The sequence below is a fragment of the Aquarana catesbeiana genome, linkage group LG02 (assembly GCF_042186555.1).
Source record: "Aquarana catesbeiana isolate 2022-GZ linkage group LG02, ASM4218655v1, whole genome shotgun sequence".
Classification (NCBI taxonomy): domain Eukaryota; kingdom Metazoa; phylum Chordata; class Amphibia; order Anura; family Ranidae; genus Aquarana; species Aquarana catesbeiana.
Window position 1 is genome coordinate 513,252,558 of NC_133325.1, and position 24,189 is coordinate 513,276,746.

At 41.7% G+C, this 24,189-nt stretch overlaps 1 protein-coding gene across 1 annotated transcript in view; it reads right to left on the bottom strand.

The window, feature by feature from the left end:
* Positions 1–22,351, bottom strand: part of LOC141128475 (C4b-binding protein alpha chain-like) — a gene marked incomplete in the record, with an annotated part of 860,616 nt that extends 838,265 nt beyond the window's left edge. Inside the window, 2 exon segments of the mRNA XM_073615781.1 lie at positions 16,774–16,917; positions 22,071–22,351. Coding sequence (XP_073471882.1) covers positions 16,774–16,805 — 32 coding nt within the window.
* Between the last annotated feature and the right edge of the window lie 1,838 nt (positions 22,352–24,189).

Here is a 24,189-nt window from a genome sequence, read left to right on the forward strand (position 1 = left end):
AATGAAGGGGAGGCCCCCCGAGCACCGGTACATGCCGGGAGGGATCGCCAGGAGAACCCTGGGACCTAAGTTCGAGTCCCTAGATAACCGGACATTTCCAAGATGGCAGCAGCATCTCAAGCACAAAACCAAACCGCAGAGGATTCATCAGCAGCAGATAGGCAAGTGCTGACACCTGCAACCCTGTCCTACACTCCCCAGATGCTAGGCACTGTAAACGCTGGCCACACTCCATCTCCAGAGTCTACAGTGTCTCTCATAGAACGCTCCATGGGGCCCTATGGACTGTCCCTGCTGGAATTAACCCCCACACACCTAGACTTCAGCCCAGCTGAACCAACTCTTGATGTCACCTTTAGCTCTTCTCTAAAATCTCAGAGCTGCTGGTTTTAGGGACTGACCCAAACGGCGGACAGGATCACCGGTGACATTAGATCAGATTTCCAGAACAGTTCATCCTTAGTGATAAAGGGTGAAGCAGCAGCGTTGACTGTAGGCACAATTCCAGATAGGCGCAACAGCCAGATTGCCCGGTAGCCTCTGGTCTTTCAGGGGATACAACACTAGGTTCATCAGGAACTACTGACGACATAGGTGTGCCTCTCCCTATAGTGTTATGCCGCGTACACACGACTGGACTTTCCGGCAGGAAAGGTCCGACAGAATGAATCCGTCGGACATTCCGATCGGGTGTGGGCTTCATCGGACCTTTACTGTCCAAAAATCTGACGGACCATAGAAATAAAACATGTTTCAAATCTTTCCGACGAACTCGATTCCTATCGAAAAAACGTTTGTCTGTATGCTAGCCTGACGGACCGAAAACTACGCAAGGGCAGCTATTGGCTACTGGACTCCCTTTTCTAGTCCGGTCGTACGTCATCACGTTCGAAACAATCCGACTTTGGTGGGATCGTGTGTAGGCAAGTCCGTTTCGTTGGAACTCCGTCGAAAAGTCCTTCGGAGTTCAGTCCGACGAGAAGTCTGCTCGTGTGTATGCAGCATTAGATCCACTCCTCTTTTTTGAAGACATTTAATAGCCACAAAAAGAGTACTTGGGTGTAATATTAAAACACCTCAGAAGGGAGACCCTTTAATAGGACTCACAAAGCCCCTATGCAACAATCCTGCTAAGCACCTTAGCCTGCCAAGCAACACTTGGTGACTCATGTGACCCGGATAAGGAGAAATGAACCGCTGCAAGTGCCTGTTCAGAGTCTGCTCTGTCTCCCACAGATGCCTTCTGGAAGCATTGCCTGCTTGGCATATATAGCTTAAATAAGCTGGCTGTGCGCCGGAACGTTCTGTGCATGCGTATGTACGTGCGTGGTCCCGGGAAACGGGCGCGGGTGTATTACTATATGACGCAAATCTTCGTACACCCAATTAAAGGCTACTGTGCATGTGCGGCGAAACCGCGTGCGCCATGGCCACCAAACAGACAAAAACTGCTAAGTCCTGCTGCGCTTTTGCATATGCACGTGCATCATGGTGGACAAACAACTGCTGTGCACAGCTGCACTCTTGCAAACGCACGTGCGCCCTGATGAACCAAGGCGAAATGGCGCGCCATCATACAGGTAAAAAAACCGCCAGACACAAGCAAAACAAAAAAAAAAAAAAAAAAAACAAACACAAAAGTACACTTTGCTAACACCCACAGCTAGCCTCTACAATCACTGGGACACCCCAAAATAATAAAGGGGTTTTACTTACCCGTCCAGGCGTAGGCAGCTTAGAAACAAAGAGCCCAAACTTCACCCATTATAGCAGGAACCCTTTTCATGTTTAGGGTCCACTCCCTTGGACCTGTACAGCACCCTGCAGGAATGCCATAGCGCTGTGGTGTCCAGGATTCCAGCACCCAGAGGCCACATTACAGACAAAACCTCGCAGGAACTTGAGTCTTTGCGAGGCTTGGGTAGCATTTATCTAAGCATATAAAGCCTGTATCAAATGGATCCAATCGGTCAATCCCTTGATTCATTTAAGAACCGTTTGTGGGACTAGAGACATGAAGCTCAGAGAGCTCAAACAAACTGTGCCATCCACCTTACAGACACTGGTAAAAAACTGAAGTGCTTCCTGTGTGGGAGGGGTTATATAGGGGATCACTTCCGGTCTAAAAGACCTCTGGTCTACCAGTGTCCATTCACCTGGAGATGAAGTATAACCCAGCAGGTAACGAACATTAGCTTGACTGTGTCCCATGATATATGAAAAAGAAACTATGATTTAAATAGTCGATTTAAATCAAGCCTTTTTACTAGTGATTTAAAAATAACTGATTTAAATCAAATCCACCCTGCTAAAGACTGACAGACAATCAGGCTCGCCTACGTGCAGAGGGAGACAGGAGGAGACAGAGAGGCAGAGACTGCAGAGCAGCGTGTAGCAGCGGCGGTTCACACCCCCCTGTGACCAGATCAATGGTACAGTTTCCGGGCGACCTGTGAGAAGGACTCAGCCTGTAGGGTAGTTCACCCCTCCCCTGGCTTGCCTATGCCCACCTCACAGGGGTACAATCCGATCCTCCCTAGTCTTCTGGTTAGAGGGGAAAAAAAAAAGCTGTGTAGGGGAAAAAAAACACAATCCATACTGATTGTCAAGGGGGAAGGGTCTTAAAACAGCTTTCAATTAATTGTGTCTCCTGGAGGGAGGAGCCTCATCTCTCAGATGTGCCCTCCTGTAAGGTGAGAGTGAAAACAAAGTACAAGGCTATGGTAAATGACAGAGAAATTCATACAAATACACACTCACGTTGAACTGGATAGACTGGTTTTCTTATTCAACTTTACCAAACTACTGTACGCAACTCTGCAAACGAATGTAAATGCCACTTTGAAAAAAAATAATGCCTTAAAAATGCACCACATATTCATTACAAATGCAAGTAAATATGCTTGTGGAAGTGTGCATTGAACACAGGGAATGCAGTGTAAAAAAAGGCCTCCGCCAAATGACAGAGGAGCGATGCGGCTCTCGTTCTGGGAGGACGCAATATGACAGCGGAAGTGCCGTTAAACTGCTCTCCTCGCCTCACACTGACAATCAGCGGTATCTCCTCACAGGGGAGACCAAGGCAGGTAATCAGGGCACTGATCATCAGTTCTCTGATTACAGTACAGCCCCAGCAGTGCCCATCAGTGACACCTCTCAGTGCGGCATATTAGGCTGGGTTCACACTATAACATGCAACGGATCACTGCAGGAGTTCGGTGCATCTCCATTCATAGTTTCATAGGTCCGATTTCAATCCAATTTTCTTTTGCTGAAGTCGGACCTGAAACAGACCAAAAGACGCACAGGTCTCCTGTGCAATTCGCACCGAAGCCGCTGTGGAGATGTGTGAACTGGCTCCATAGAAAGCCGGTCACAATCTCCTGCTATGTGAATTGGATGCGGGGAAAACCATAGATGTGAACCCAGCCTTCGTGCCTTCTCATCAGTGCCACCTAGTCAGTGCCGCCTATCAGTGTCCATCAGGGCAGCTTCATCAGCACACATCAGTGAAAGGAGAAAAATGACTTACCGTATATACTCGAGTAAAAGTCGAATTTTTCAGCCCTTTTTTTGGGCTGAAAGTGCCCCCTTCGACTTATAGTCGAGTCACCGCCGTCTGTCTGCATGATCAGCGTGTCATGCAGGCAGACGGCGGCCGGCGTGTAATGATACTGTTCGGAGGCTATTCCAGCTTTCAAAAGCCTCGCCTCCTGCTCGTCTGTGATAGGCTGAACAGCTGTCAGTGTACAGCCTATCACGGACATTCTCTCATCCTCGTCCGTGGTATGAGAATGTCCGTGATAGGCTGACCGCTGACTGCCTATCACAGACAAGGAGGAGGCGCGGCTTTTGAACAGTGGAATGGCCGCCGAACAGTATTATCACACGCCAGCCACCGTCTGAGGATGGAGATCGCCACAGGGAGGCTGCACAGGACACAGGTAGGCTGCACATGCACACAGGACATGTACAGGACACATGTACAGGACACAGGACACATGCACAGGATACAGGTAGGCTGCACAGGACACAGGGAGGCATGCAGCTGCAGATGGGCATTGTTGACCCTCTGCATTTCACACCCTCGTCTTATACTCGGGTCAGTGAGTTTTTCCCAGTTTTTTGTGGTAAATTAGGGGCCTCGACTTATACTCGGATCAACTTATACTTGAGTATATACGGTATTTAAAAATTTACTAACAGAAACTAAGAACTTTTTTTTTTTTTTTTTTTTTTAGTAAAAAACCCAGCAGTGATTAAATACCACCAAAAGAAAGCTCTATTTGTGTGAAGAAAACTATTAAAAATTAATTTGGGTACAGCATTGCATGACCGCGCAATTGTCAAAGTGCGACAGCCTGAAAGCTGAAAAAATGGCCTAGGCAGGAAGGGGGTGAAAGTGCCAAGTAGAGCTGCACAATTCTGGCAAAAATGAGAATCACGACTTTTTTGCTTAAATAAAAAGATCATGATTCTCTCACGATTCTCGCAACGTAAAATCTTTCACATTATACAAAAAAAAGTGCTAACTTTACAGGTTTTCTTTTTTTTAATTCATTAAAGTAATAAAAAAATAAAAAAAATTGCATTTGAAAGACCACTGCGCAAATACAGTAAAGAAACGTAGGTCTAGTTCACGGTACAACACCCAATAAAAAGGCACCTCATCCCTAAGTAGTAATGAAACAAAGAGGGAAAGGTTGAGGGGATTTTTGCGGTGCCTAGCAAAATGATAGAGAGAGATAATGACTTAAAAATATGCAGAATAAATTGTATTATTACAAAAGTTTTTTATAAAAGTTACAAAATACAAAAAGAATTGTTCACAAGAATAACAATGGTATAGTGGTTATATAGTAGGTAGGTTCACGTCCGATCCATGCTAACTGTGGACGGACTTGACTCCTCCCAGGGACTCCCTCGGTGCTTTGCGCATGCGCGCTGGTGTTTTTTCGTCCGCATCGAGCCGGTGACGTCAGACGCCGGCTCAATGGAGGACAGATAAGACCGGCTTGTCTGGCTGTTTATTCAGCCAGAGCCGGAGGGTAAGACGCCATCGAGCGGCGTCTGCGACATTGGTAAGCTTTTCAACTGATGGCTCTCTCTATTCTACTTCCTTTATACAACGTATTACTTACCAGGTTCTTCTTTCATAAGTCTCACTATAGTATACATGAGGAGCACCTATTTTCACAAGCTATGGCTCCTTAACAACTGGCGCCCTCCTCTTTATAAACCAGGTGTATTGGAGACATTATCTTATGTATTAAACCTCAAAACTAATCGCCTACCTTACGCCCACGTTTTTCAATAAAATTCCCTCCTTTTCTATGTTAAAACTCTTATCCACATTATTTCTCAAACAGATATTTTAACCACTTAAGTACCTGCCTCGTTTTGGATTTTAGGTGTTTACATGTTTAAAACAGGTTTTTTTGCTAGAAAATTACTTAGAACCCCCAAATATTATATGTTTTTTTTTTCTAACACCCTAGAGAATAAAATGGCGGTCGTTGCAATACTTTTTTTTGCACCGTATTTGCGCAGTGGTCTTATAAGCGCACTTTTTTTGGAAAAAAATTCACTTTTTTGAATAAAAAAATAAGACAACAGTAAAGTTAGCCCAATTTTTTTTATATTGTGAAATATGTTACGCCAAGTAAATTGATATCCCACATGTCACGCTTCAAAATTGCGCCCGCTCGTGGAATGGCGTCAAACTTTTACCCTCAAAAATCTCCATAGGCGACGTTTAAAAAATTCTACAGGTTGCATGTTTTGCATTACAGAGGAGGTCTAGGGCTAGAATTATTGCTCTCGCTCTACCGGTCACGGCGATACCTCACATGTTTGGTTTGACCACCATTTTCATATGCAGGTGCTACTCGCGTATGCGTTCGCTTCTGCACGCAAGCTCGTCGGGACAGGGGGTTTTTAAAAAAAAAAAAAAATTTTTCATTTCTATTATTTATTTTACACTGTTTAAAAAAAAAATAAAAAAACATTGTGTCACTTTTATTCCTATTACAAGCAATGTAAACATGCCTTGTAATAGAAAAAAGCATGACAGGACCTCTTAAATATGAGATCTGGGGTCAAAAAGACCTCAGATCTAATATTTACACTAAAATGCAATTTAAAAAAAAAAAAAAAAAAAGTCATTGAAAAAAAATATGCCTTTAAGAGGCGCGGGCGGAAGTGACGTTTTGACGTCGCTTCCGCACAGCAGTGTCATGGAGACGAGTGGGCGCCATCTTAGCCTCACTCGTCTCCAGGCACAGGACAGAGATGGACGCAATCGCCTCCGCCGCTACGACGGCTCCGGTAAGCGGCGGAGGGCACCGGATCGCAGCGGGAGGGGCCCTCTCCTGCCAGCGATAAAAGTGATCTTGCGGCAAATCCGCCGCAGGGACCACTTTTATCAGAAAGCCGGCCGCCGCACGAAAACGGGGATACCGGGGTTATGGCAGCTAGCTGCTGCCATAACCCCGGTATCCCCTTCAAAGTTTGGACGTACATCGTCGTGCGGCGGTCCGGAAGTGGTTAAAGTTGCAGTTCCCTTTATTGAAACCTAGGTTCTATTCATCTATTTTATTTTTATTTTTCCCTTTTTTAGCACCATTCCCTGCATTTAACATCGTGCAGGTAGTTCAAAGTCGCTTTAAAAAATGCTTTCTACTCCATTTGCCTTAAAATATATTACCTTAAGTATTATATGAGACATTTGTCCCTTCTTTCTACTTTATACTCACTGCAATCAGATATATTTTTCATACCAATTATTAACACTACGATTCTTTGTTCTATAGTCTTGTCCTTCTGTCCTCTATGACCACAAATTTGACCATCTCCCATTCATCAGGGGGTCTTTGAGGGATTGTTTGAACCCGGCTGTTGTTTGTTTGTGGTGGTAATTTTTGTAGGGTGAGTGGTTCTGTATGTGTTGTTTATAGTAGAGATCCTGCTCACTTATAAGTGTTGTTTCATGAAACTCAGTGCAATAATAACGGTGTTTGCCATAATAACTTTCTGTTTCTGTATTTGTTTAGTTTCTTATCCCAATTTTTCTCTGAATTGCAGATCCCCTAAAGAAGAAATCAGCGAAACATGTTGGGCTAATGTGCAATGCATTCATTTTGGCATGAACCTACCTACTATATAACCAATAATAATAACATTTATTCTGCATATTTTTAAGTCATTATCTCTCTATCATTTTGTTTGGCACTGCAAAAATCCCCTCAACCTTTCCCTCTGTTTCACTGCGCAAATAATTGAGCAGTGGTTAAACTTTTTTCACTTACACACAGTCTATTCCATTGACAAATTGTTATAATGTTTATACTTAAAGAGTTCCCATTTAAAAAAAAAAAAATAATAATTTAAAAGTCAGCAGCTACAAATACTGCAGCTGCTAACTTTTAATAAATCGGACACTTAGCTGTCCCAGGGTCCAGCGATGCGGGAGATAGAAGCCCCACTTGTCTCACCCTCCATTCGGCGGCGCCGGCATTGCAACTGTAGGCGCCCGGCTGTGGCTTCACAGGCGGGCACCCACTGAGCATGCGCGAGCGGCGCCACGCGCCGTGATTGGCCGCTCAGTCATCTGGGACCTGTAATGTGTCCCAGATGATTGACAAGAGGGAGGGGGCAGAGCTGAGCCCTTCCTGCGCTGAGGGGAAGTGATGTCACCAGCCCAGGCACTGAAGGAGGCAGACTACAAGGGACCCCCTAACAACAGCCATTTAGAAGGGAGTTAAAAAAAAAAATTCCAATTTTTTTTTTTTTTTGGCACATTCATGCATTTTTTTTTTTGGGTGGAACACCGCTTTAAGTTGAACTGATAAAGAATGTTTTGATTCTTGGCAGAATGCAGAGAGAATTTATTGCATAGAAAGAATTGTGAAACACTTTAGTCAAGATCGCGATAACGATTCTTGACGATTAATTGTGCAGCTCTAGTGCCCAGTATTGAAGTAGTTAAAACGCAGTATGAACACATATGGGGGGGGAGTAATTGACCCCCTGCTGATTTTGTACGTTTGCCCATTGGACAAAGAAAATGATCAGTCTATAATTTTAATGGTACATTTTAACAGTGAGAGACAACAAAAATATCTAGAAAAACGCATTTCAAAAAAGTTATAAATGGATTTCCATTTTAATAAGTGAAATAGTTATTGGACCCCTTAGCAATACATGACTTAGAACTTGGTGGACGTTATTTGTAGTTGGCTACCAGGTTTGCACACAACGCAGGAGGGATTTTGTCCCACTCCTCTCCAAGTCATTAAGGTTTTGAGGCCGTTTGGTAACTCGAACCTTCAGCTCCCTCCACATATTTTCTATGGGATTAAAGGTCTAGAGACTGGCTAGACCACTCCAGGACCTTAATGTGCTTTGTCTTGAGCCACACCTTTGTTGCGGGTCATTGTCATGCTGGAATACCCATCCACAACCCATTTTCAATGCCCTGGCTGAGAGTCTCATCCAAGATTTGATGGTAAATGGCCCCGTCCATCGTCCATTTGATGTGGTGAAGTTGTCTTGTCTCCTTAGCAGAAAAACAGTCCCAAAGGATAATGTTTCCACCTCCATGTGTGGACGGTGGGGATGGTGTTCTTTGGGTCATAGGCAGCAATCCTCATCCTTCAAACACGGCAAGTTGAGTTAATGCCAAAGAGCTTGATTTTGGTCTCATTTGAGCACAAAACTTTCACCCAGTTCTCATCCGAATTATTCAGATGTTCATGAGCAAACTTCAGACAGGCCTGTACATGTGCTTTCTTGAGCAGGGGGACCTTGCAGGAGCTGCAGGATTTCAGTCCTTTGTGGCGTAGTGTGTTACCAATTGTTTTCTTGGTGACTATGGTCCCAGCTGCCTTGGGATCATTGACAAGAGTCTCCTGTGTAATTCTTGGCCAATTCCTCACCGTTCTCATGATCATTGAAAATCCACAATGTGAGATCTTGTATGGAGCCCCAGACTGAGGGAGATTGACATTCATTTTGTGTTTCTTCCATTTGCAAATAATCGAACCAACTGTTGTCACCCTCTCACCAAGCTGCTTGGCGATGGTCTTGTAGCCCATTCCAGCCTTGTGTAGGTCTACAATCTTGTCCCTGACATCCTTGGACAGCTCTTTGGTCTTGGCCATAGTGGAGAGATTGGAATCCGATTGATTGCTTCTGTGGACAGGTGTCTTTTATGCAGGTAAAAAGCTGAGATTAGGAGCACTCCCTTTAAGAGTTACCTGTATAGAAGACGCCTGGGAGACAGAAATCTTATAGGGGGTCAAACACTTGTAAAATGCAAATCAATTTATAACTTTTTTGAAATGTGTTTTTCTGGATATTTTTGTTATTCTGTCTGTCTCTCACTGTTAAAATAAACCTACCATTAAAATTATAGACTGATCATTTGTCAGTGGGCAAACGTACAAATTAGCAGGGGATCAAATACCTTTTTCCCCTCACTGTACAGTTTTTGTATCTGATGACTTAATTTTTACAGAGGAAACTGGAGCTCCTCTTTAACACACTGCACACGTACATTAGCCCCTATTCACACCAGAGTGTTTTTCGGTTCCTTTCCCTATGCCTGACTATGCAGAATCCCATTCTTTCTAACTGTGGCTGTTCACTTCTGTGTGCTCAAAATAGTACAATTTTTTATTTATTCTTTTGGGCATATTCAGGCGTTTGATCCCATAGACTTTAGTAAGAAAACTTGCACTCATGCCTGAAGAATTACTCTCCTTGACCAGCCCAGGAAATAGGCTCCTAAAGTTTCATACATACGTTAAAATACCTGTAATAGTTTTTATTGCTGTGCCCCTGTTAGGAAGATTTACCGTCATCATTGAAAGTAAAAAAAAAAATTTCCAAATTTTGGGTTGATATCAGAACAGGAATAGAGGGGAAATCTTCCAATAGGGACACAATTTATGGTGATACCCCAAGATTTCCTCTCACTTCCTGGTTTAGCTACAGGACAGGAAGTGAAGGAAAATCCCCCAAATGAGTTACACTTTTTAAGCGGAACTTAAGCCTGCCTACCAGGCGGCTCTGCCCTCACCCAGCCCCAGTTAACACTAATGCCCCGTACACACGGTCGGATTTTCCGATGGAAAATGTCCGATCGGCGCGTGTTGTCGGACATTCCGACCGTGTGTGGGCTCCATCGGACATTTTCCATCGGATTTTCCGACACACAAAGTTTGAGAGCAGGCTATAAAATTTTCCGACAACAAAATCCAATCGCGTCAATTCCGACCGTGTGTGGCCAGTTCCGACGCACAAAGTGCCACGCATGCTAAGAAGAAATTCTGAGACAAGACAGCTCGGTCTGGTAAAATTAGCGCTCGGAATGGATAGAGCACTTTCGTCACGCTGCAATGTAAAAAATGGTTTAATACAGCGCACTCTCGTCTTCTTTATAATGTGAGAAGAATGAAGTAGTTTTGCTGCTTATATTCACACAGACTTCTCACAAACTTCTTTCTTTATTATTTATTGCGATTCCCTCAATATATTTTGATTTGTTACATCTGACCAATTTTTTTTTTGTTTGTTTTTAATTGTAAAAAATTTTTTTTCAAGGCTGTTTTTTTTTTCAATAAAGAATATTTTTGGGTGTGTTTTGTGTGTCAAGTTACCACAACACCATTGATATCTTGTATTGATTAATCTCAATGAGATTGTTTGGTGTTAGTGTCTCTTGTTAATTTCACATAGTATTTTTGAAATGTACCTGCCTCCTCACAAACAAACTGTCCTTTTTGAAGGAAAACACACATAGGCGAGTATAATTGAACCAAAAATGCCTTTATTAAGGGCTCACAACCAAACAAAGAGGGAGGCAACACTGGAGAAACAGCAGAAATTGGTGAAGCCCTTGGCCCCCAGGGCACAAGATCATGGCGAAAGTGGTCAAGAGTCTGCACCGGAATTTCGGGGTACGACGATCAAAAGATCAGCTCAGGAAACAATGGTCGGACCTCAAATTAAGAGAACACGAGCAGTACAGAAAGATCCGGAGAGTGCTGCAAAAATGTAAGTAGTTGTGCTGTGTTCCTAATCTTTTTGTGTTTATTACGTTCGTGTTGATCCATGTGCTTTTCTTAACTTTTGTACAGTTTAAAATGGCAACTTTCATGTTCATGGGCACATTATTCGTTCGTATCAAACATTTTTCTTTCGGCCTATAAAACACCATTGTTTTGGCCATATGCATTTGACCACATTTTTTAGGGCCTACTTGTATGAAAATAATTTGGTTGTGTAGATGGGTTTGTTACTAGAATGAAATGCAAACTAGATTCTGTGTAAGGAGAGGACACTCAGCAGCTGTTTACACGTCTGGACACTGGAGCACTAGTGTGGGACACAAGAACACCCTTTTTATTAGGGGGCCCACATAGGTGCTCCAGTGTATACTATAGGGGGTACTCCATCTGTGAAGCTTGTACAAAACAGGTAAAGTATTGAAGTTTGACAAAGGACAATAAAAATTCTACATCTTGGAACTCAGCCAAAATAGACAATTGTACCCCACTTCCAAGCAATGTTTCAGATTTCTAGTTCTGCCATAAAAATATCTGTGTGCTAAGTATACCATTTTTTTTTTTTTACATAGGGGAGAAAAGACTCGGAGCACACCCCTCATCCGAGGAGACCAGAGACCCCCCACCTCTGGAAGAAGGGGAAATCCCCCAAAGACAAGAAGAGCAGGAGGAAGACGTGGTGGAAATTGTCACAACAGGTGAGTGTCTGACCACAGGCTCAGGTAAGAGATGTATGCCGGCATATTTATAATACATGTTTTTTTTTTTGGTTTCTATCTTTTTAGATGATCGTTATGTTGTGGATCCAGGGCATTTCACCTCGGAAAGTGCACAGATCCTGATTGGGGAGATCATGGGGTGTAATGTTGTATTGGAAAACATCAATGATGTTATTCAAAAAAATAAGAACATCATTGATGTTTTGGGGAGAGTTTAAAACCCCTCCAAATCCCTTTCTTTTATGGTGTGCTACAATTTTTAGTTGAATTGTAGAAAAGCCAAATTTTGAAGAGGCACACAGTGTGTCAACATGTGCTATCTGCCATCAGGGGAGATCAATGGATGCGTTTTGGGGGTGCAACCCCTTCCTCAATAATAAAGTAGCTGAGAGGAAGGGGTTGCTCCCCCAAAACACGTCCCTTGATCCCCCGTGATGGCAGGTAGCACATGTTGACATTGTTAAATTTGTGTGCATCTTCAAAGTTTGGCTTTTCCTGGGGTGACTTCACCCCATCTGAACGCAATATCAAACAGTTCCTAAATACTCATGTCTGATATTGCCTTCAAGTTCTACCAAAAGTGAACTTTGTAAGTTCAAGATTTGTGTCTTTCTTGTTGGTTTTAAACATGCCTGTTTTATCCTAAATGGACATTTCTACTTTTTCTAATGTGATTCCAAAAATTGTCATACAACAAACATGTTGGTTTGTTTTAAAAACCTTTTCTAAATGCACATGCGATTGTGCAGGTATTAAAAAGATTGTTAATCAAGAATGTGTGGATAATTGTCTCAACGCTCCAACACTTATGTTGTGCTCTAAATGCTGCTTTCTGTGACAATGGGGGTTATTTCCTAAAAGGGCAAATCCACTTTGCACTACAAGTGCAGTTTGAAGTGTACTTGTAGTGCAAAGTGTTAAACAATCACGCCATTTTCAGGACTCATCACATTTCTGTCAGGGTCAGCTAAAACAAACACAAGCAGTAAATGTCACCAAAGATTTTCTTAATTTTTTTTTTTTTATTTGATAAAGGTTTCACACATTGTCTGGCATATTGATAGCCCCCCTACCCGCAAAGAATTCAAGGTATCTTAGCCGGACATCAGGGCACTCAGGGAGGGCAAGCCAGGACGTCCATTTTCAAGCGCCGTCAGGGTTGGTTCATTTTGAATTCCGGCTTCAGGCCCAACTGAGCCAGCATAGTTGGCAGAATGTTGCCGTAAAAAGTTGTGTAGAACACAGCACGCCAGGATAATGTGATTCAGTTTGTACTCCGCCATATGTATGGGTGTAAGAAATAGGCCGAACCGGCTGGCCATGATTCCAAGCGTGTTTTCCACCACTCTTCTGGCTCTGGCCAGCCGGTAATTAAATACCCTCTGGTCCGGGGTGAGGGTCCTCATCTGGAATGGCCGTATAAGATAGTCCCCCAGCGCAAAAGCTTCATCCGCAATGAAGACGAAAGGGAGTCCTTCCACATTGTCTTCTGGAGGTGGAAAGTCCAAGCTGCCATTCTGGAGACGCCTGTAGAACTCGGTCTGGGCGATGACTCCACCATCGGACATCCAGCCATTCTTCCCCACGTCCACATACAGGAACTCATAAGTAGCCGACACCACCGCCAACATCACAATACTATTGAACCCCTTATAATTATAATAGTACGACCCGAGTTGGGTGGTGGGATGATGTGGACGTGTTTCCCATTAATTGCCCTTCCACATAAAGTTGAAAACATCTTCTTTATTGTAAAACTTGGATCATAAAAAACAGGACAATAAGGCGGGTGGTACAGACAGCTGACGCGTTTCGCGCTCTAGTTCGAGCGCTTACTCATAGCTGACAAATATTGGGATGACTGTCTTATATATATTAATAAGAGATACCACATGACTTCATGGTCACTCATCTAATGGATATCAGCTGAAAGCTGATTGTGCAAAGTCTCGGCATCTGCTATCAAAGACATGTGCTACCCAATAAGGACAACTCTTATGGATATGACTTTTTAAAACAACAGCGAATATATATATATATATATATATATATATATATATATATATATATATATATATATATATATATATATATATATATATATAAAAAAAAACACACACACACGTATGTGTTTGAAGTGAGATAAACACACAATATGTATGAACAAAGGGGGAGTGTGATGCAACTTAATTGTGTTGAAACAAAATGCAAAAAAAGCACAGCAACAAATGAGTGAAAAATTAGTGAGTGAAAAAACTGTATATATGTAAAAAAAAAAAAAAAAAAAAAAAAAAAAAAAAAAAAAAAAAAAAAGGTGTAAAAGTGTGTAGCCCTGAATTTATATGTAAAACACATAACTACAGCAGTGTATGTGCACTAATAGAAAAAAATTAAAGACATAAATAGGTAAAAATAAATAAAGATGTGCATTAATAATTGATAGTGAAAATTGAATATGTGCACCAATAGGTAATGCAATGTAGCAATATGCATTAAAAAAGAACAATTATTATAATTAAGATGTTATTTTCACGCAGATTATATATATATATATCTGCGTGAAAATAACATCTTAATTATAATAATGTTTCATCATGCATTCATATTCTAAATTCATTATTCTGCATATAAAGCATAGACCTGTTCTCATAAATGTATGTATATACTTTTCGTTTCGTTTCGTTACTTGCTGCATGTATATGCTTAGAAGTTGTGTGGTTAATTTAAATGACATAGAACTATATCATTTTTATTGTGATATATAGTATGGTAATATATTTCCATCATCTTTATAGATTGGATTCGCATCATTTTTCCAGGTGCCTACCTGTGTATTGATATATTATTAATTTTCTACTTACTGGACGCATTATCATCTGGATCATGTATTAGTGTGCTCACAGTTTCTGTACATTTTAATGTGTATTACTAGATGGTCAGTTGTTTAGTGGTTTGGCATCTGCTGACATGTATTGCTAAATATAATCCTTTACATGAGACACCATTAACACAACATTCAGCATATTGTTATTTGTTGTGGTTCAATATTTACTCCCGTTTTTTTGTAACATCTTTACCCTCTATAGCCAGCTTACATACCACATATACAACTGCCGTTCCTATTGAAACTTTGTATCACACTGCTATACTCACTGATACATTTCTATTTAAACATCCATGCCCACTCTTTATTCTTTATTTTATCCTTATTTGCTGAATAGCTTGATGCGCTCCCAGTTCACAGAGACATCGCTGCTCTATCACATGCAATTTTACATCACATCGCAGGGCACTTCATATGTTTCTATTGCTCCAGCTATACCACACTTACATCTATGTTTATTCATTACTTTGTCAACCCTTTTTTAGACACTTGGTCTGTGGTGGGATTGCCACCCACTGCTTATAAACTTTGTGTTATATACAAGGCATCTTAATTTTATATGTGATTGCTTTGACAGTTTTTTGATATACCCACACACAAACCGATCTCTATTCAGGATCAACTACTTAAACTAATTGCTATACATAAGGCATTCTACCTTTAGATGCATGCACTTTGACAGGCTTTAATACATCCACACACAAACCGATTCCTATTCACAACTAATTATTTAGATTGACAGCACCATAATATGGTTTCTGCGACCGCATCGATGGGCTTTGATATACCCACACACAAGTCGATCTCTATTCATGATCAATCGCTCAGATTGATTGATACACACAAGACACTTCACTTTTAGTTGCGATCGCTCTGATAGGCTTTTGACACATTCATACACAAGCCGATTCCCATGCACAATTCATCACTCAAACTGACAGCACCATAACATGGTTCTTGTTCAGTTATTTGACATTTTCTTTTATTCATCTTTTTACTTATATTTTATACACTATCTTGGAATTAAAACCACGTTCATGTATATACACTGGTTCAACCAAATAATTTGGCTATTTATTTCATTATGCATCCCATACTTTGACACTTAAAACGGCTTGTATACATATACAATTACAATTTGGATTTCATTTTTCAAATTCAATCTCATTAATTTCTTTCACTAGATCTTATTCTATTTTCATCTTCACTTTTTTATTATTAATATTTTTTTCATTATTGTTCTTTTTTAATGCATATGGCTACATTGCATTACCTATTGGTGCACATATTCAATTTTCACTATCAATTATTAATGCACATATTTATTTATTTTTACCTATTTATGTCTTTATTTTTTTTACTAGTAGTGCACATACACTGCTGTAGTTATGTGTTTTACATATAAATTCAGGGCTACACACTTTTACACCTTTTTTACATATATACAGTTTTTTCACTCATTTGTTGCTGTGCTTTTTTGCATTTTGTTTCAACACAATTAAGTTGCATCACACTCCCCCTTTGTTCATACATATTGTGTGTTTATCTCACTCCACTCACATATTCAAACACATACATATATATGTGTATATATATATATATATATATATATATATATATATATATATATATATATATATATATATATATATATATATATATATATATATATATATATATATATTTTCTTATTTATTCGCTGTTGTTTTAAAAAGTCATATCCATAAGAGTTGTCCTTACTGGGTAGCACATGTCTTTGATAGCAGATGCCGAGACTTTGCACAATCAGCTTTCAGCTGATATCCATTAGATGAGTGACCATGAAGTCATGTGGTATCTCTTATTAAGATATATAAGACAGTCATCCCAATATTTGTCAGCTATGAGTAAGCGCTCGAACTAGAGCGCGAAACGCGTCAGCTGTGTCCGTACCACCCGCCTTATTGTCCTGTTTTTTATTATCCAAGTTTTACAATAAAGAAGATGTTTTCAACTTTATCCGGAGTGCGGCATCCAGATTTTCCTGTTTCAAACCCTGCTTCAATTTGCATTTAGCCAGCACCTGGGACTCCTCTCCTCTGAAGGATTCACTAATACACACCTGAAAGCAAGTTCTCCTGAGCGGTGATTCATTCTCTCTGTCTTGTCTGCACCAAAGGATAATTGCCCCTCCGCAGTTAGGAAAGTCCCACCGCTGGGCAAAGTGGGAGGCCACAGTCTGCCATTCCTGTGGCGTGGAAGGAAACTGTTGAGGAAAACAAAAAAAAAATTAGTCTTTTTGCACATAAAAACATGGAAAGCAGATTAGACACAAACATTCTTGGCCAACATCAAGATAACATTTATTTATGGGAATTTTTAAACACCAAAGTATAAGGTACACCTATCATATTCCCCCTCCCCTGGGCCATTTCTAACATTATGGGGGGGAGCTCTTGGACAGGTAACCCTCTCCACTTCATTGAGAGATGAATGCCTAAATAATGGGTATTACTTTGAACAGCCCCACCTTAGTTACACTATTGGCAGCCCACTGGACAGGTAAGAAGTGTCATAATACAAAGATATAAATACACACTGTACACATTTGAGCACATTTGGACATTCTGCTATTACCTATCAAGATAATAATAGGATGCAAAAACTTTAAACATTACCATTTGAAAGTATTTAGGCAGGCCCTTGCACTACATGCTTTGGGGAATTCATCCATAATACTGACCACAAAAGAGATGGGTATAGTGTGTATGGGTTAGGCAAAGTCAGTAGGTAGATGATTGAGGATAGATAGAGAATTGGTATCAGCTGTCTTAGTAGTTGGGGGGAGGGAGGGTTCCAAATGATTTGGGGACCCCCCAAAAAAAGCCTCTGGCACTCTGCCTGAATTTAAAGCACAAATCACATTTAAAAACAGTTTAGGGGGTGTTTGGGATAAAGCACTACTATGGAGCTGATAAAATACATTGTTAAGTGACTACATGAGGTAAATATAGGGCCAGGAGAGCATGCTGGGGAGGTAAGTGAAGGCAAATATGTATGAAGGAGAAAAAAAAAAAAAAAATTACATAAAAATCCAGCTTGCATGAGGACAAAGGGGACATTCACAGCATATTACAATCATGGTAATTAGGGAATGAGGAAAGAAATACAATCCATTAGCAAACAATAAATACAATAAAATGTGAGGTTAAAGGATAAAAATCTTACCTTAACCACTTGCTTACAGGGCACTTAAACCCCCCTCCTATCCAAACCAATTTTCAGCTTTCAGAGCTGACGCACTTTGAATGACAATTGCGCGGTCATACAACACTGTACCCAAGTGAAATTTTTATCATTTTTTCCACCACAAATAGAGCTTTCTTTTGGTGGTATTTGATCACCTCTGCAGTTTTTACTTTTTGTTAAAAAAAATGTAAAAAACTGAATTTAAAAAAAAATTTTTTTTTTAATTTTTTGTTATAAAAATTTTTAAACGGGTCATTTTTCTCCTTCATTGATGTACGCTGATGAGGCGGCAGCGATGGGCACTGATAGGCGGCAGTGATGGGCACTGACGGGTGGCAGTGATGGGCAGCACTACCGGGTGGCACTAATTGGCACTACAGGTGGGCATTGATAGGTGGCACTACAGGTGGGCACTGATAGGTGGCACTATTAGGTGGCACTGATGAGGCAGATGTGCCTCTTCCACTTGGGGACCGATGTCCCTCACATCCGAGCCGGTGATCAGCTTTTTTTCTACTCACGCTGTCAGTGTAAGTAAAAAAAAAAAAAAAAAAAAACACGATTACCGATCTTTTGTTTACATCATGTGATCAGCTGACAGCTGATCACATGGTAAGGGGCTAGGACCGGCCCCTTACTTGGATCGGTGATCAGCCGAGTTTCAGTGACTCGGTGATCACGGCGCACGCAGGGAGCATGCACAGGGGAGGCCGTCATATGACGGCCTCCCAGGAATTCAGGTCCGCGCTGTGGCCGTCATTCGGCCATAGCGCAGATGTGTAGTGGTTAATATACTTCTTCTGCAGGACCTGGATGATGGCAGAACAGGTCTCCTGGATAATGATCCCCAGAAAGTCCTGCAGGCTTCTCCCCGTCGCCAAGTACCGCAGGGTGGCGACGAGCCTCTGCTCCGTAGTGATGGCTTGCCTCATGCAGGTATCCTGCCTGCGAATATGAGGGGTCAGCAAAGCCAACAAACGGTGAAATACGGGGTCCGTCATCCGGAGAAAGTTCCTGAAATCATCAGGATTATTCTCACGGATCTCACGGAGCAAAGGCATATGACAGAACTGGTCACGCTGAAGCAACCAATTCTTGGTCCATGAACTCCTCCCCACCCTGTTCGTGGAGAGGACTTGTGTCAAGGTCAGGACCCCAACACCAAGCCCCCGCACAGCTCGAACTCTACGAGGAGTACGTATACGCAACATGACTAGAAAACGGTCGGCTGCTCAGAACGAAGTAACAGAACGCACTGAAGAACAGCAAGGCCTGTGAAGAGCGACCTGAAAAACAGTAACAAACGAACGAACGAACAAGAACACAATGACAAGCGTAGCTTGCTTGCACGCACTGAAGAGCAGATACAAACCCACAAGCACAAACTGAACAGCAGAAAACGATCTGAAAACCACGAGTCTGAAAAAGCGCGAATCGTCTCTCACCAAACTTTTACTAACACGAGATTAGCAAAAGGAGCCCAAAAGGGTGCCGCGCTTGGTACTGAACTGGCCTTTTCTAGTCTCGTTGTACGTGGTGTACGTGACCGCATTCTTGGCGATCGGAAATTCCGACAAGTTTGTGCGACCGTGTGTACGCAAAACAAGTTTGAGCCAACATCCGCCGGAAAAAATCCTAGGATTTGGTTGTCGGAATGTCCGATCAATGTCCGACCGTGTGTACGAGGCATAAGACTCACACAGGAACATACAGCGCATTTCTGTTCAAATGACATGGGATTCGTTGCAGAGCAATTGGAGTCCATTCATTTTTAAACGGGCTCAAACTGCCCTGCATTGCACCAAAAGTAGCCCATGCGGAACTTTAGGAAACACACTGCAACCGAATCACAAGGTACATTGTACTATGTGATCCAGACCTGCGTTTGGGTCATTGATAGTTTAATCACTTAACAACCGCCCGCAATGTACTGCAGACAGGTGGCCGCTGTAGGCAAAGCCACATACCCATGTGCCCAGCTGGCATTTGGTGTTATTGTACACAGCGCAAGCCTGGCAGTAAGTCCCAGCCAATGATTCACTGCCAGGCCCTGCTGATCGGCTGTGTACAATCACAGCCCAGAGCCCTGTGTTGAAATTCAATGCAGAGCTCTGTACAGGAGGGAACTATCTCTACTTGGAGACCTATTAAAAGCAGCACACTGTACACACATTACAAATAATTAGGCACACATTTAACCCCTTCCCAGCCACGATCATTAGTACAATGACAGTGTATAGTATTATCACTGTATTAACGTTACTGGCAGTTAGTCAGTTTTCCTCCCAGCGTCAGTTAGTGTCAGATTGTCCACAACACTGTTCCCTTATAAGTCACTGATCACCGCCTTTAGTAGTAAACAAAAAAAATAAAATTTATGAAGAAATTTGTTTTTTTTTTTTTTGGATATGTTTTATAGCAGAAAGTATTTTTTTTTTCTTTTAAATGTTTGGTCTTTTTTCTCTTATATCACAAACAATAAATACAATTTAAAAAAAAAAAAAACAGTGGTGATCAAATACCACCTAAAGCTCCAGTCACAGCAATGCGTTTTTTCATGCTTTTTGCAGAAACACAGGACATTTTTTTAACATGGGTTCCTACACAAATCAATGCATTTTTGTGCCCCTGCAAATTTAGGAAAGGGTCAGGGACTGTTTTAAAAGCTAAACGGTGCTTTTTTGGTTCAATAGACTTCAATGGAGAAATTGCAAAAAGCATGTAGTGCATTTTTACCACTATCCGTGTTTTGAACCACTTCAATACTGGGCACTTTCACCCCCTTCCTGCCCAGGCCAATTTTCAGCTACCAGCTCCGTCGCAATTTGAATGACAATTGTATGGTCATGCAATACTGTACTGAAACTATTTATTTTATTTTTTGGTGGTATTTGATCACCACTGGGTTTTTTATTCTTTGCGCTACAAATATAAAAAAAAAAAAAAAATGCTTCTCTTTGTTCCTGTTATAAAACTTTGTAAATAAGTTTCTCTTTCACTGATGAGGCTGCACTGACCAGCACTGATGAGGCACTTATATGCGGCACTGATGGGCAAACACTAAGGGGCACAGATTGGCAATCTTGATGGGTCTGCACTGATAATCAATGCACTGATTATCAGCGCAGACCCCCCCATAAGGAGAGCAGCCAATCAGCTCTGCTCTACCCATACCTGTCAGCACAAGTAGAGGAAAGGCCAATAAACGGCACTCCCTGGCTACCATGTGATGAGCTGTAATTGTACACAGCTGATCACATAATAAAATGCCTACATCATAGGCTCTTTACAGGAATCGGAGATGCGATATGTCAGATGGACACACCACCGATCGCTGCGTGTCCCCGCAAGTGGCTTATCCTGCTGGACATCATATGACGCCCATTCAGGATAATACAACTTTCCGACCCCCATTCCGCCATATGGTGAGCGGGAAGTGGTTAAATCTGCCCAACAACAAATTCCAAAAAAACGCAAATCGTGGTAGAAAGCACAGCAAAATGCATTGCTGAAACGCTCAAAAGCAACATGCATAGATGTGAATTCGAGCCTAAAGAAAGCTCTATTTGTGCGAAAATAAAATTATATAAATTTTGTTTTGGTAAAGCATTGCACGACCGCGCAATTATCAGTTAAAGTAGCGCTGTGCGGTATAGCAAAAAATGGCCTGGTCACGAAGGGGGTAAAATCTTACAGAGCTGAATTAGTTAACATCGACACCCCCTGCAGATCACAACTGCGGTATACAGCATTTTAGTATAAACCGAGGATCATTGCCCACCATTACAGCACAAGCGCCCATAGGCTCTGCATAGCTTTCAGCTCCTGGCACAGCCTGTGGGCACATCCACACACTCTGAGCAATGCATGTACAAAGATTGTGAAGGTTTCAGGAAACCTTGTATGGAGCAGGTGGAAAATGTAGAAATACAGCTTAGCAACACAAATAAAAAGCAGCACTGCAGCACAACGTGCCCCTTAGGGTGAAAGTCCTTTCTAATGTGTGAAGGTGACAAAAGCCAGCATAGGCCTGTACTTGGCTGTACTAACGCACTGGGTGTGTCTTGAAGGTGCGGCTGTTCTAGGAAATGGTTACGTCTTCTACGGTTCTACGGAGTCACCACACGTACAGCGCTCACACCGCTCCTCACCTTACACCGACTAACTTACCTTTTAGGCTGTGGTGGTCAGTCAGCTGCTGTCAGGTCCGCACAGACAGTTCCTGTACAAGGAAATACCGGGAGAGCAGTGCACATGTGTACACGCCCCTCCTTCCTGCTGTTACTAGGTGCTGATTGGTCCTTTGCTTTCCTTGGTGCTCGCTATAAGAAAACATCCCCGGTAATCCTTTAGCTGGGCTCGCTGTTTCCTCCTCCGAGCTGGGTGGAGACACTTCCGTGGATGATTTCACCATTTCCTTGGTAACATTGTACAAGTAGAATTCTTACTGCTTGAAATAAACCTGTCATTAGAGAAGCAGAGGAATGCTGGCTGCTTTGGCTTTAGCTGTGAGGTCTGTTTTTTGTGGGCGAAAATAAGTAAAGTAAATCCACCCATATAGATTCGTTTAACCACTTCAATACAGGGCATTTATACACCCTTCCTTCCCAGACCAATTTGTAGCTTTCAGCGATCTCACACTTTGAATGCCAATTACTCAGTCATGCAACACTGTACCCAAACAACATTTTTATCATTTTTTGTCATACAAATAGAGCTTTCTTTTGGTGGTATTTAATCACCAGTGTTTTTTTTTTTATTTTTGCGACATAAGTGAAAAAAAGAGCAAACATTTAAAAAAAAAACACTTTTTTTTCTTTCTATGATAAAATTTTGCAAATAATCATTTTTGTTCATAAATTTGGGCCAAATGTATACTGCTACATCTCTTTGGTAAAAATAACCCAAATTAGTGGATATTATTTGGTCTCTATGAAAGTTATAGAGTCTATAAACTGTGGTGCAAATGATTGAAAATTGATCACACCTGATGCACAGACGGCCTATCTCATTTATTAAGGCTCTGAAATGTCAGGGAAGTAAAAATACCCCCCAAATTACCCCTTTTTGAAAAGTAGACAGTCCAAGGTATTTAGTAAGAGGCATGGTGAGTTTTTTGAATTGTAATTTTTTCCCACAATTCTTGGGAAAATGAAGATTTTTTTTTTTTTTCACAAAATTGTCATAATAACAAGTTATTTCTCACACACAGCATATGCATACTTTCAATTACACCCCAAAATACATTGCGCTACTCCTCCTGAGTATGGCAATACCACATGTGTGGGACTTTTACACAGCCTGGCCACACAGAGAGGTCCAACATGCAGGGAGCACCGTCAGGGGTTCTAGGAGCATAAATTACACCTCTAATTTCCTAACGACCTATTACATTTGTGAAGGCCCTGGAGCGCCAGGACAGTGGAGTTACCCACAAAATGACCCCATTTTGGAAAGTAAACACCCCAACGTCTATTCTATGAGGCATAATGAGTCTTTTGAACAGTTCATTTTTTTCCACAAGTCTTCGGAAAACGTGGAAAGAAAATTAAAACATATTTTTTTTACATAAAGTGGTCAGTTTATAAAATATTTCTAACTCAAAGCATGTACATAACAAAAATGACACCCCAAAATACATTCTGCTACTCATCCTAAGTATGGTGATACCACATCTGTGTGACTTTTACACAGCCTGGCCACATACAAAGGCCCAACATGCAGGGAGCACCAGTGATGGGGGTAAGTCACACATGTGCAAGTCACAAGCAAGTCTCAAGTCTTAACCTTCAAGTCACAAGCAAGTCTCAAGTTACTGTGGCAAAAAGCAAGCAAGTCAAGCAAGTCAAGTCGAGTCCCTGCTAGAAGTCAAGCAAGTCAAGTCAAGTCAAGTCATTTATTTTGGTTAAGTCACAAATTAAGTCAAAATACTGATCTACCCCGAAGCCGGGACTCGGGGGGAGCTTTCTTTTGTGGGGGGGGGTGGCTTTTGCCTAGGCCAAGACACAGCACTGGTGGTGCCAAGTCATTGCAAGTCAAATAGCCCAAGTCAAAGTCAAGTCGCAAGTCATTAGTGACAAGTCAAAGTCAAGTCGAGTCATTTATTTAATTTTGTCAAGCAAGTCGCAAGTCCTCAAACAGGTGACTCAAATCAAGTCATGTGACTCGAGTCCCCCACCTCTGGGGAGCACCGTCAGGCGTTCTAGGAGCATAAATTACACCTCTAATTTTCTGACGACCTATCACATTTTTGAAGGCCCTGGAGCACCAGGACAATGGAATTACCCAC